The sequence below is a fragment of the Sebastes fasciatus genome, chromosome 18 (genome assembly GCF_043250625.1).
Source record: "Sebastes fasciatus isolate fSebFas1 chromosome 18, fSebFas1.pri, whole genome shotgun sequence".
NCBI lineage: Eukaryota > Metazoa > Chordata > Actinopteri > Perciformes > Sebastidae > Sebastes > Sebastes fasciatus.
This window is the reverse complement of record NC_133812.1, coordinates 10,445,873-10,459,653: the sequence shown is the minus strand read 5'-3', so window position 1 is coordinate 10,459,653 and position 13,781 is coordinate 10,445,873. Positions and strand designations below refer to the sequence as shown.

At 41.8% G+C, this 13,781-nt stretch overlaps 1 protein-coding gene across 1 annotated transcript; it reads left to right on the top strand.

Moving 5' to 3' along the window:
- The first annotated feature begins 5,453 nt into the window (after positions 1-5,453).
- On the top strand, positions 5,454-13,097 carry bmp2b (bone morphogenetic protein 2b). The gene is made up of 3 exons (XM_074615971.1): positions 5,454-5,941; positions 7,275-7,655; positions 11,981-13,097. Exons 2-3 carry the CDS (start codon positions 7,289-7,291, stop codon positions 12,898-12,900), a joined length of 1,287 nt encoding a protein of 428 aa, XP_074472072.1. The 5' UTR covers positions 5,454-5,941; positions 7,275-7,288; the 3' UTR covers positions 12,901-13,097.
- The last annotated feature ends 684 nt before the right edge of the window (positions 13,098-13,781 follow it).

Here is a 13,781-nt window from a genome sequence, read left to right as displayed (position 1 = left end):
CGCTCGAGCGGCGAATTAGAGGCGAGTCGCGGCGACAAATCGTTCCCTGGTTTTTTCGAGCGACATCTCCGAAGATTATCTCCTCGTAGGTATGTTGCTGTGTGTTAAGACTACATCTGGCTCAAGGCGGAGGAATGCAGGCCCTGTGTCTAGCCAAGTTTCTGTTAACAGCAGGTGAAAGGCTAATAGTTGGATCTGCAGTGTCATCTCAGGGCTTCGTCTGCCCCCTGACTCCTGGAATGTACGTGATGACAAGAGAAGGCCGCGCCGTCCACATCCAGCACAACATGCGTACACAGACACACGTACTGTGGCATGCAAAGAAATGAGCATGTGCAGGACTCTGGTGAGCGGAGGACAATAAACCATGTCTTCTCGTCTTCCTCAGGATTTACGTATTACAACAACAAAACACATTCTATCCTAATCTCCCTCAAATAACCTCAAATATTCCCCCTTGAATAGATTACTTGTGTTATAAGTGTTATGTATTACACATTGTTCTCCCTTAAGGGGGTTTTCCATTCAAGAAAAAGATACATCTATTAGCCGAAGCAAAAGTACAGGATGCCACGGTGGTTTACTGTATATTATTCTTTTGGTTACTGAAGATGATTTCCCAAAAAGGGTGAAGGATGAATGGGACATACCAGAGGAGATATCTGACTTCCAAATGATTCGAAAAATATATAATATGGAGCCGGTGAGGGTCTTTGTGTTTCATAATACGAAACCTAGTCTGTGTTTGTGCTGTACTAACCTGGTATTTTAGCCTCAAACTGTCTTTCACTTGTCAGAGAGGGTTAATAAATCATGATCACAAGGGTCACAACAGAACATAAAGAAAAAAGAGAGAGTCAAACAGCAGCTAGAGACGGGACAAAATAGATTGATTCATGACAGGGTGTTCAGTTGTCTGAGAACTTTGAGTTGTGCTGTTGCTAAGCATAGACTGAAGGCCTCAGGGGTCGGATCAGAGACCAGTCGCGTTAGTCCTTACCGCTGGGACAAAAGGATTTCCGAGAACTCCGGTTTAAGCTGATAACAACAGTCTATAGCTAAACGATCGTTATGAGGATGTACAAATGTTCTAATGCATTGTTTTTAACTGTGGGTTATGGGAGATTTTTGCTCAAGACTGACCTGCAAACTTTCAAGCAGCCCTAAAAGTTAAATATTAAAGAAAGTAACACTCTTGTTTAAGCGGCAGTAGGTAGAATTGGAGCAAATATAATGAAAAAAAGGTCACTGTATCCTGACACTAGTGTATGAGACAGGTAATCTGAAAAAAAACATGTTCCTGTGTCCTCTGGTGCTCCTAATGGCATCTGCAAGATTTCACAGACCGGAGGAAAACAACCAATTAGAGCCGAGCTGGAGTCTTGCCGTCTCTGAGCAGCTGTCACTCACTCGCAAACTCCGATCAAACTGTCAAACTAGGCAGCGCTGATCAAATATGAATCAATATTCTGTTACTGTAATGACTATTTCTCGCCTCAAATGTTTTCAGAGATATCTTGTAGTGTACTGTTTAGCTGTAAAATGAAAAAGTTTGTGACCCGGCAACCATGTTGAGATCAGTTGAGGAAATACCAAGCACTGCTCACCAGCCGGAGCAAATTTTCTCATTTTACAGCTAAACAGTACACTACCACTACCACCACTATGTTTGATCGGAGTTTGCGAGTGACTGACAGCTGCCTCCGTTGAATGAACAGTCAATAGGAACGCTCTCTCTCTCTCTGAAATGACCTGTGATTGGCCAAAGTCTCCCATCACAGGCTAGATTTTCTAAAGCCTGAAAACAGAGCCATGAGGAGGTGCAGAAGTCTAGTTATCTCTCAGAACACTTGAATTACAATATGCTGAAGGTTATTATGGATTTTTTGTCCAATGATGCCAAAAACATTCTGCCTACTGAAGCTTTAAGTTCCTGTCTATGGTAAAGAAATGTTCATTGCAACAGGATCTGTGAAAACTGAGCTACTGCTGCACCGCCATAAAAACTGAGTATTATAGAAATATTATGGAATTGAGCCTAAACATAAGTGTGGGAAACCCAGTGCAACATATGCGCTTGTTTTGACAAAACTACATTTTCACTTGAGTAATGTTTCCCCTTCCTATAAGCTGGTCAAGAGAGTAGAACATCTAGAAATATTGCCAGAAAGAAAGTTTGTAAACTACTGTCCTAATGGGGCCGATGGCTCTTTAGTGTTACAGAGCAGCTGAGTACCTCTGTCTTGACCTTGAGTTTTATGCTGTATCTCTCAGAGACTATTTACTGCAATCACGTACAAACAAACGCCTGTTGGAAGGAAATAACGACGGTGGTCGTGCTGGGTTAGCGCTGTCTGGCTGAGTCACAGTTTAACCTCACAAAGCCCTCCTCAGTAGGTCGTTCATTTGTGTTGCAGATAGCATATCTCTACCTGAACCTCTCTGGCTGCCAGGGTTTCGCTCTGCCATGTTGTCCTTTCAATCAGTGTGTAATTGGATCAGCTGCAGCGATTAGATAAGCGTGATGTATCTGGCTGAAAACAATGATATATATACAGTATCAGGGCCGGGTGATCATCTCAAACAACTCTGGGCATCGCTGATCAAGTCCCTCAACAGCCTTGGCTAGACACATTCCTCAGCGCTGGCCTGACACAAGCTGTGCCAACACACACTCACACATAATGTGCATGTATGTGCACTCAAAACACACACCTTTACAAGCCCATTCATTCATACCACACACTTATATATACACAGAAAGAAAGAAAGAAAGAAAGAAAGAAAGAAAGAAAGAAAGCAAGCAAGCATCAGATAAAGCCCTCTCTTTCTAATCCTCTCACTTGGGTAATTAAAGATACTCGCAGCTTACTGTGTGAGGCCTTATCCTCCAATCTAAAGCATCTAAATGCCGAGCAGCTTTTACCTGGGTTTGGGTTTAGCGCACTAGGTTCACCAAGTGGTGTTTTGGCAACAGCGGAGACCCAACTATCACTGCCAACAGATTAACACGACAATAGAGCAAATCTAAGTAGTATGAATGAGTTAACATGTTCTCCCATACCACGATTTTATGAATGAATGGAAGAATAGATGAATGAATGAACTGAACTGGACTTAATTGGAGAAGTATGGACAGAAAGTCGTTTTCAACGAATTCTGGAAATTACATAAAAGGCAAAAACAAACTGGAAAGCAAAAGAAGCATAAGAGATTCACCACCAAATATAAGTATAATATCAAAAGTGCTTGGATCCAGCAAGGGGAAGGCCGAGAAAAAGTACAGTCATGGTAACGGCATGCACCCACGGGCCTCTCTTGTATTTTAATTGCTAAGTGGATGATCTGGGATTATCCCTCATAAAATGTCATTGTCCTAGAAGGAGAGAAAGATATCTTGTGATCTCTGCGGGATTTAATCTATTGCCATCTCTCCAAAGAAAACAAGGCCGGTGCTTTGGCCAAAACACAGCCGCCTGCCCCCACCATCATCAACTAATGGAGGGAATCAATGAAGGCTTTTCTTATGGAGATGACCCAAACATTAATGCCGTTGACTACACCCCACAGGCTAAAGAGCAATGCAGCAAAGTTTTCTCTCACCCCTGAGAGCATGCACTGTACAAATACAGCAGGTACTCTCCCATGTCTAGATGAATCTGTCATCATAAATGAAAAACGTTGGACGTACATTAAGCAAAAGAAGATATACATTTTTTATGTTGGACCAAAGCAGACTTTTTAAGAGAAATGTGGCGTTTTACCTAAACTAAGTGCAAAAATATGTCCTTCTAGGGAAATTGATGGGGTTTCTCTTGAGACTCTCAATATATCATATCTCTGAGATATGAGCCAGCAATACGTGCAGCCAAAATCTGCCACTGATATATTGATAAACTGCTGTGAATTGGAATGATATGAAAAGATTGATCCAGCCAGGAGGAAGCATGTATAAATCTGCCCTGGTGTCAGACACACACATACAAGCACCCACACACACTGTGTCGTTCAGCAGGAGGATGTGATAGTCCCTCTGCAGGGACTAATCCTTTAAAACCAGAAAAGCAACACATTGTAACGCCGTTGTCTATTAGCCTTAATCCATTAGCTAAACATGTTAGATCCAGCTATTAACACCTCCATCAATTATCTATTTATGAAGCAGCATAAGTTGCACCGTGTGGTCAAATTTGCAGGAATATTACACCACCTAGGGACTGCAACAAGCCATTTTGATGTTATTTAAAAACATTAAGCAAATAGACGCTTGCTAGTATGGAAAACCACCTCAAAAAAACAAACAACTAAAAGCAACAGTGACTGTTGACTTTATAACTATTTTTATGGAGTGAATTTCCAGGATATGTAAAGATGCAAAGGAAAAAGAGTTGTTTTTAACAAGGATGTATATGTTTTGTATATTTATAGATATGCTAATGGTTGTCAAATGTTTTGGGGGGCAGAGGGATCATCAAGGAGGGGGCCAGCATTTTGTGGAATAATCTAATTTCATTATAATGTAAATTAGGAAGACTTTAGTCAAATTTGAGACTGTATAAAAGACTATTCCCATACAAAAAATGGAAATATTGTACCTTTGAATCTTGTATACCATATTATATATAGCCACCAATAAAATGTATTTAAAAAAAAACTATTCCAATAGGAAAACATGTAAATATTGTACCTTTGAATCATGTATACCATATTATTTATATCCACCAATAAAAAGTATTAAAAAATGTATATTCCAGTAGGAAAAAATGTAAATATTGTACCTTTGAACCATGTATACCATATTATTTATATCCACCAATAAAATGTATTAAAAAAAGACTATTCCAATACGAAAAAATATAAATATTGTACATTTGTATATTATACATCTCTGCCAATAACGTGTTTTAAAAAATGACTATTTCAACAAAAAAAATTTAATAATGTACCTTTGAATCTTGTATATCATATTATACATCTCCGCCAATAACATGTGTTAAAAAAAATAGAAATATTGTACATTTGTATATTATACATCTCTGCCAATAACATGTGTTTAAAAAAAGGACTATTTCAATAAAGAAAAATATATATATATTGTACCTTTGAATCTGGTATATCATATTATACATCTCCGGCAATAAAATCTGTTTAAAAAAAGACTATTCCAATACGAAAATTTTTTTACTATTGTACCTTTCAATCTTCTATACCATATTATACATCTCTGCCAATAACGTGTTTAAAAAAAAAAGACTATTCCAATAGTCTAAGCCATTACAAAAGAAAATTTTCCCGTGGGGGTTCCCTGTGCACAAATCTTATCAAAAGTCTCTAATGCGTGTTTATTTGACATCGTTAGACATGAAAAAGTGTGGAGCCTCCTGGTTATGGAGGTCCAGCGGGAGGTGCTTTATAGTGGACAAATGATTGACAGCCCCTTGGTGACATCACTGTACGACAAAAAGAGTCGCAGTGGGAAGAGAAGGCACCAATCAATCCAACCACTACGCTGTGGCGCACAGAAGAGAGGAGAAGCGACGCGCTCCTCAACTCCAACACAATAAGAAAGAGTCCAAAAGGAGCGACACTTCGAGCGCGCTTATCTCTCCTAAAGACGCTCAACTTTAGTCTCAGCGAGCTGAAAGATGTTCAACCAAGATGCGTTATACTTAGATCGGTCCTGCCTACGCGAACCCGCTTCCTCATAGACTTAACATCTTTTCTTTTTTTTTCTTCTTCTTCTTCTTTCCGTGCTGACCAAAGACTAAACCCGAATTTGCAGCTGGTGAGAATATGTGCGAGAGGCGATCTGTGGAGGGCATGGGCTGTCTTTGGTCCCTCGAGGAGAAGAAGCAGCAGCGTGGATTAAACACGAATTAATGTGGGATTTATCGGAGCCTCCAAGGTGGAACGACGACCGGACACAGCGCTTCCTCGTCAGGTAAAAATAACAACACAGATTGGACTTTATGAAACCTTTTCAAACACAAACCTATAATGTCAAATAACACAGATTGGACTTTATGAAACTTTTTCAAACACAAACCTATAATGTCAAATAACACAGATTGGACTTTATGAAACTTTTTTCCAAACAAAACCTATAATGTCAAATAACACAGATTATGAAACTTTTCTAAAAACAAACCTATAATGTCAAATAACACAGATTGGACTTTATGAAACTTTTTTTAAGCAAAACCTATAATGTCAGCATGTAAAAAATAGTTTGCTTCATGAGGAAACTTTACAACTATAGAAAGGGACAGTTCTCCCTCTATATATAAGCTTATAGGGTGTGTGCGTAAAAGTTCCCATTTTGAACCTAGGGGGAGAAAAAACGCAGTGAAAAGAGAATAAAAAAGTTTTTTAGTTGTGCTACTCAGATGATATTTGATGTTTTTGATGTCTTGTCCCAGAGATACATCTGGCTCTGGTATATGCACGTCAGATCTAACACCTGCGAGCCTCTTGAAGTAACTCAATCCCTTATGATTATACATGACAAGTCAAAAAGCCTCTGCAAATAGACGCTTATAGTCTGACTGGTCTCTCCTGCTGTCTGTGTATTCACACTCTTTTCTCCTACATTCTTTCATGCATCCTGTGCTCTTTTCATATCACTTCACTATTTCTTATCTCTTCTAATTGGAGACTTTATGTCTGCAACTTTTCTTTGATTCCTCATGTGCCATTCCCCCTTTTTTTGTTTCCTCTCTTTCATAACTTCCCTCACCTTGATATTTTTCATGTTTCTGTTCATGTTCAGATCAATCTTTCTGGTTCAGTTAGCTATATTGCCAGAGGGCTTGTTATTCACAGCTCCCTTTTTTGTGTGTTCTACTTCAAAGCGAAGAGGTGTCTTCCCTTTTTAACCTGCTCTCCCTTCAATCATTCCTACTGTATGATCACACACACAGTTTGGGAGAATGCTGCAGTGAAGCCCCTACCTCATATGTCAGTATATCAGTCATATATCCGTCTCTTCTGCACTATATTCACTTTTTTAATAGTCGTGTATCACAGCTGTTACTCTGCACTATATTCAGTTTGAACAGTTTTCTTCTTCATCTCCTTGTATTTTTATATCTGGTGTGTTTTTTTGTACTTTGCACTACTAACTTTTTTTACTAACATGTTTTTGCACTATGGAACTGTGATGCTGGAAACTTGAATTTCCCTCGGGATTAATAAAGTTACTATCTATCTATCAATCTATGTCAATATACCTCAGCCTGCCAGTGTTATTGACAGAAACTTTTCTCCACTTGCAGGTGACTGACTGATCATGGTCGCCGTGGTCCGCTCTTTCATGGTACTGCTGCTCGCTCAGGTGTCGCTGGAAGGTGCTACGGGACTTATCCCCGAGGTTGGCCGGAGGAAGTACACTGAATCCGGGGGGAAGCAGCAGACGACCACCCCGGAGCAGTCTGAGAGCTTCCTCAACGAGTTCGAGCTTCGTCTTCTCAACATGTTCGGACTGAGACGCAGGCCGACGCCGAGCAAAGAAGCCGTGGTGCCGCAGTACATGGTGGACCTTTACCGCATGCACTCAGCCAACGGAGACCACAGCACGAAGAGACCCAAGAGCATGGGGAGACACGCAGAGAGGGCCGCCAGCAAGGCCAACACGATTAGAAGCTTTCACCACGAAGGTATGTATTAGTGACATACCTTTTACCTGTCAGACCTTTACCTCTCTCAGACAGCACCAAACCTATATTTAAACATGACTCAGTGCGTCAAGACTTCAGAGTCTTCACTGTTTTATGGTAGTCATTTACAGGTGACACGTGTCCAAGAAGTCATATGTAACTTTTTTTTAATAATGTAAGGCAGGCTTCACATTGCCTTAAAGGTCCCATATTATGCTCATTCTCAGGTTCATACTTGTATTTTGTGTTTCTACTAGAACATGTTAACATGCTTAAATGTTAAAAAAAACACTTTATTTTCCTCATACTGTCGACCTGAATATACCTGTATTTACCCTCTGTCTGAAACGCTCCGTTTTAGCGCATTTTGACGGAATTGCAACAGAATTGCATTAACGTTGCTAGTCAACAGCTTGGGTCCATGTGTACTTCTTGTCAAACTGATGACATTCACATTCACTGCAACCAGGAATAAACTGGAACACATGTAGAATGTTTTACGTTTAAAATTGTGTCAAGGATCTAAATATTGTATATTCGTGACATCACGAACGGGCAGAAATCCTAACAGCTTGTTTCAAATGCAGAGTTTCTGAATACGGGCTGTGTGAATTTCCCTGTGGATTGAGTGTTTCGATACTTTCACAGTATTTATATAGGACTTAAGCCTGCTTTGTAATAAAACATGAAAATCTCACTTTTTTATAATATGGGACCTTTAACTATAAACTTACTTGTTACTTAATTAAACTACTGTAGGGCTGTGGGTAAAGCAAGAGCACGGGGAGAGCTTGGTCTGTGCAACAGGATCTACTTTAATGACTCAACTCCAGCGTAGGACAATTGAACACCGATAACCAAAAAGGTGGCACATCACTTCTTACTTCATATCACTCCACCAATATTAATCATCACTCACCTTACAAGCACGTAAGGTGCACCAAATTATATAGTTCCAAATCTAACTTAAGGAGCAGAATACCATATGTATACTGTATAAAATAAATCTTTACAAAAATCGATCTGATTAAATCTGTAGGAGGAGTTCGTTAAAGTACACAACCTATAATAGGCTTAAAATGGGCGAAAATTGCATATTAAATTCAAAATGGCAGACTTCCTGTTTAGTTTTGGGCATACCTCCAAGAGGCTTTTTTGTGCATCTCCACATGTTACATATGCCTGCCAAATTTTATACATGTAGGTGAAACCGGACGGAGGGGCTTAACTTTTCCAATTTTCTAGGGGGGGCTAGCGAGCCATTTTGCAACACCCAAGCCCACCCAATTTTTCACCATGTCTAATAAGTGTGCCAAGTTTAACAACTTTGTGAGCATGCTAAGGCCCTCAAAAGGGCGATTCATTTGCATGAAAAAGAAAAAGAAGAATTCCTACAGTTTCAATTGGGCCCAACGTTGTCATTGCTCGGGCCCTAATTAAATGAACTCTCATATATGGAGTGATGCAACCTTTAACCAAACATTCCCCTTGCGCAGCTGTCACCGGCTTCAAAAACATCAAGGGGGCGGTGGTATCCCTGGGGTAATTTGTTTCTTAATAATTGATGGTGTTTGCGTGGGCTCTGAAAACAGTTTTTCCAGACACGCACCGCGGGAGCGGGATAAAGGGCGGTGTGCCTTTTTACGCAGGTGATAGTCATCACCCTGTTACTTCAATAACACAAGACATGACATTATACTAACACGCGTTATGACAAAGTCATCGTGTCAGACTGAATTCTGAGTCATTTCTAAACAGGACTGAAATTAGTCCTCCGTATGAGGAGGAGGAGGAAGAGGAGGAGGAGGAGGAGGAGGTAGTGCGCCTTATTCTTTCCAAATCTCTCTCTGTGCGCCATTACGCACGTTCCAATAACACCGTAATTGCTCACTTGGTTTATATATGCTGGATATGCGCTGATTGTTGAATTCAGTTTGAATTCATTTTACTTCCAAGTTAACATATGCTCACCAGTGTTTGTTTACACTATGTTACTGATGAAGTGGGTTATTTTAGGCTGTCTAAAACAATCCAACAGGTGAAATTTAAACATGACTGATGCTTTATTTAAGTTTAGCAGCAGACTGGGTGCACCTGGTCATAATATCAAAATGATTTATGCATGATATAAAAAAAATTGCTGTCAAACACAGCAACTCTGTATCTATACCGTTCAATTTCTTATAGCCCATATTCCAGTTTTTTTACAACATACAAGTTACTGAGTCCATATGGGGCTCTACACAGAGTCCTTATACAGAGTCCTAAGTGTTTGAGTGGGGAAGTTTCCATCAGGGGTGAGTCAGAGGGGTGGTTGAGTGGTTGCTTGGGTGCTCTCCAGAGGCCTAGTGCAATGACACCCAGTGGCTACACTGACACACTACAAACAAGCCTGGCCCAGAGGCAGCCAAGCTGAGTGACTGCTCCCTGCCCACTACTGGAAACCTCCGCACCAGGCCAGCACACACCTTGACACCACCGGCCATTACCAATGTGTTCAGACCGTGTTTACATACGCTCCCCCTGGCTCTTTCATCCTATGCTAACAGAGCTGCGGGGCTGTTAGTCTTCCCACGTCAAGGGGACGCACAATTGATGGCTGCTCCATATAATAAGCATGTATCTACAGATGTAAGCGCAGCACATCAAAGCGAGACGTCTCCCAATCGTTCATCACATCTGCCTGCTGATATTAATTTCACTCGGATAATTAGTTTCACTCCTATCAGTTTTCAAAAATAACCATTTCCCATGCCAAATAGAACATTTCCACTTATTACACAGGAAGTGGCTGCTCTGAGACAGGTCCGTGATGGATGACCCAACATTAGCCTTTATCTTTTGTTTTGGCATGCAGCGCAAAAAGAAATTAGGAATGTTGATACACTCATATCTGCGTTCACACGTTTTTGACAAGCCTCGACTCGTTCACACAGCCGTTCCTCAGAAGAGAGAGAGAGAGAGAGAGAGAGAGAGAGAGAGAGTGCTGCAGAAAGAAACAGAGAAAGAGTGACAGAGAAGGAGACGGAAAGAAAAGAGGATTTGGGGCTAAGAGAACAGAGGGAGAAGGGGATTTGGGAGCTGAGGGAGGGAAAGAAAGAGAAGGATTGGGGACAGAGGAGAGGGGAACGAGAGACAGGGGGCTTTCCCACATCAAATGAGGAGTGATAGGCCTAATTGAGGTCTTTGTGCCTCTGGAGGGAGGTTTAGGATGAGATGGTGGAATTTCCTAAATGCCGCCTTTGAAACAGCGCAGAGTTCAAAGTTTGTGTTTATTTTACCACACCAAACAGATTAAAAAGTGTGTCTATACATCATCTATGTATGAACTTCATAAAGCACGAGTTCAAAGGGGAGCCGCCTCAAAGAAAATTGCAGCTTTTACTAAGATTTCTGTCATTTACGGTGCAATATAGAGGGGAATACCAATATATGACTTTCATATGCTTCAGGACGTTTATAATAGATGTCTTAAAATGAGAGAGGAGAGCGTTTCCTGGCTCAGAACTGTTAGCAATAAAGTTAACAATATAATATCAAACATGGTATCAGCTTTCCATTTGTGGACTATAGATTCTCTCCGGAATCTCTAGATATTAATATCATCCTATGTCTTCTCTTGGGAATGGAATTTAATAACTTTCCCATTGCAACATCTACCAGTGATATTTCAGAGCCAACCAGTTCTGCAAAAGGTTAATGCAACAGTTGCCATTTATGTTAGAACATATGTAATCAGTTTTACATTGATTTCCACATTGCTCTTCTTTGATGATACTTATATGCTACAACTTGTGTGCTGCAGCCAATTCTCAAACGGCAAATGTGCCACTCAAAGGCAGGTTGACGAGCTTGTTTGATCTTATCGATAGATGGAAGCGCACTGCGTGCATCTCCTGACATTTAGCCTGGTGAAATTTACGAGCATGACACTAATGACGGTGTTACATCACCATGAGAATATTACACTGAGTCATACATGCAAAGTGTTTCTGTGTGTGTGTGTGTGTGTTATCCCTGTGTGACAGTGGCCCACACCCACTCAATGCAACCACGTGGCAGCTTGGCTGGCTGCGCAGAAAGAAGGCTATGCGAGTGCATGTGTGGTAGTGAGAAAGAGAGAGAGACGGCAAGCAAGGGAAAGCATGTGAGAAACCATCCTTGGCCAATGTTTCCCTGCTCACAGAGGATCCATAAAGCCAACTATGCTTTAATCATAGATGTTGTTTCTCATTCTTGTACTATGCGTAAACTCTTTGTTTCATCCTTGGCATGCCTTTCACATCCCATATCCTCTTACACTATGTTTTTGCTATCTCTTGCAGAGTCTATGGAGGCCCTGGCCAGGCTGAAAGGCAAAACGACCCAGCAGTTCTACTTCAACCTCACTTCTATCCCCGATGAGGAGCTCATCACCTCTGCAGAGCTACGTGTCTACAGGGATCAGGTCATGGGAGCTGCGCCCCCCAACAACAACAACAGCTCCAGAAACAGCAGCATCAGCGATGGCGCTCCTGTCGGTGGCTTCCATCGTATCAACATTTACGAGATATTCGGAGTTCCTACCGCTCAAGGTAGGGATCCCCTGGCGCGTCTTCTGGACACTCGGCTAGTGCAGGACTCTTTGAGCCGCTGGGAGAGCTTCGACGTCAGCCCCGCCGTGTCTCAGTGGACCTCTGGGAAAGGTCACAACCATGGCTTCATGGTGGAGTTGCTTCACCCAGATGAAGGGCAGATGGACAAAGAGCACGCCCAGAGACGTAGTAGGCACATTAGGGTGAGCCGGTCCCTGCACCAGGACCAGGACTCGTGGCCTCAGGCTCGGCCCCTGCTGGTGACGTACGGCCACGACGGCCGCGGGGACTCGGTGCTCCACACGCGGGAAAAGCGTCAGGCGGCGCTCCGCAAACAGCGCAGGAAGCACCAGCACAAGGCCAGCTGCAAGAGGCATGCCCTGTATGTGGACTTCAGTGACGTGGGGTGGAACGAGTGGATAGTGGCGCCCCCTGGCTACCACGCCTTTTATTGCCAAGGGGAATGTCCGTTTCCCCTGGCAGACCATCTCAATTCTACCAATCACGCCATTGTGCAGACGCTGGTCAACTCAGTCAACTCAAACATCCCCAGAGCCTGCTGCGTGCCCACTGACCTCAGCCCCATCTCCCTGCTCTATCTGGATGAGTACGAGAAGGTCATCCTGAAAAACTACCAGGACATGGTGGTGGAGGGATGTGGCTGCCGGTGAGAGACCGACAAGTGGGTCAAAAGAGACTGAAAAGAGACATCAGAGGTTATTATGGACACCCGGTTTCCCAATGAAGACGTTTATTTATATGAAAAGACAAAACAGAGCTATTGTGGAAGAAGAAAAAAAAAACTATATATGAATATATTTATGTCTACGTAAAAGTTGGGAAAAAATAAATATTTTAATCAGAGGAATATTCCTTTACTGGTTTTGAAAATGTATTTCTGATGTACATTTCGAAATGGGTGCAATACCACATGAAGTATAATGCTCAGATTTTTATTTTGTATTTATTTCTATTATAACCACTTTATTTGTAAATAAATAATGTGTATTTATCGTGAAAAAACAACGTGGTCGCTCCAGTTTTCCCAAGATCAGCTACGGTGAAGCAGTCAACCGTTGTTGATGTATCAGGGGCCAACATGTGTGGCCCGACATGAATAACAGAGTTTCAAATTCTGACAGAAATTAGCTGCACAAATATAACGCATGACAAGACGCTCACACTACACTGATTGCAAACCAAGCATTGAACGCTTTTGGTAAATGTAATTGGAAACCAACAACAATAGAAGCGTGGAGAGGAAAGTGACAGAGCCGGGGGTCAGTGTAATGAAGTGCGGTGGGGTGTAGGGGGTCACAGGACGGGAGTGACAAGTTACAAGCCCACAAATGTGATAGACTCCCATGGGAGGGTTAGAAAAACACCACAGCATGTTTTCATGCATCACACGTCACTGCAAAGATCCCTGGGAAGGTTCGACTAGAAGCTATGTTTTTTCTGTTCCTAACCAATATTAATGGAGTAAAAAAAAAAAAAAATCTGCAGGGCTTCTGAGGAAGGTCTGACGGGGCGCAGGGTTTATTTATAGTGA

Excerpts from the sequence above, each read along its gene's own strand:
- bmp2b (XM_074615971.1), top strand. The coding sequence starts at position 7,289 with ATGGTCGCCGTGGTCCGCTCTTTCATGGTACTGCTGCTCGCTCAGGTG. Across the intron at positions 7,656-11,980 it reads TAGAAGCTTTCACCACGAAG|AGTCTATGGAGGCCCTGGCC; the intron begins GTATGTATTAGT and ends TATCTCTTGCAG.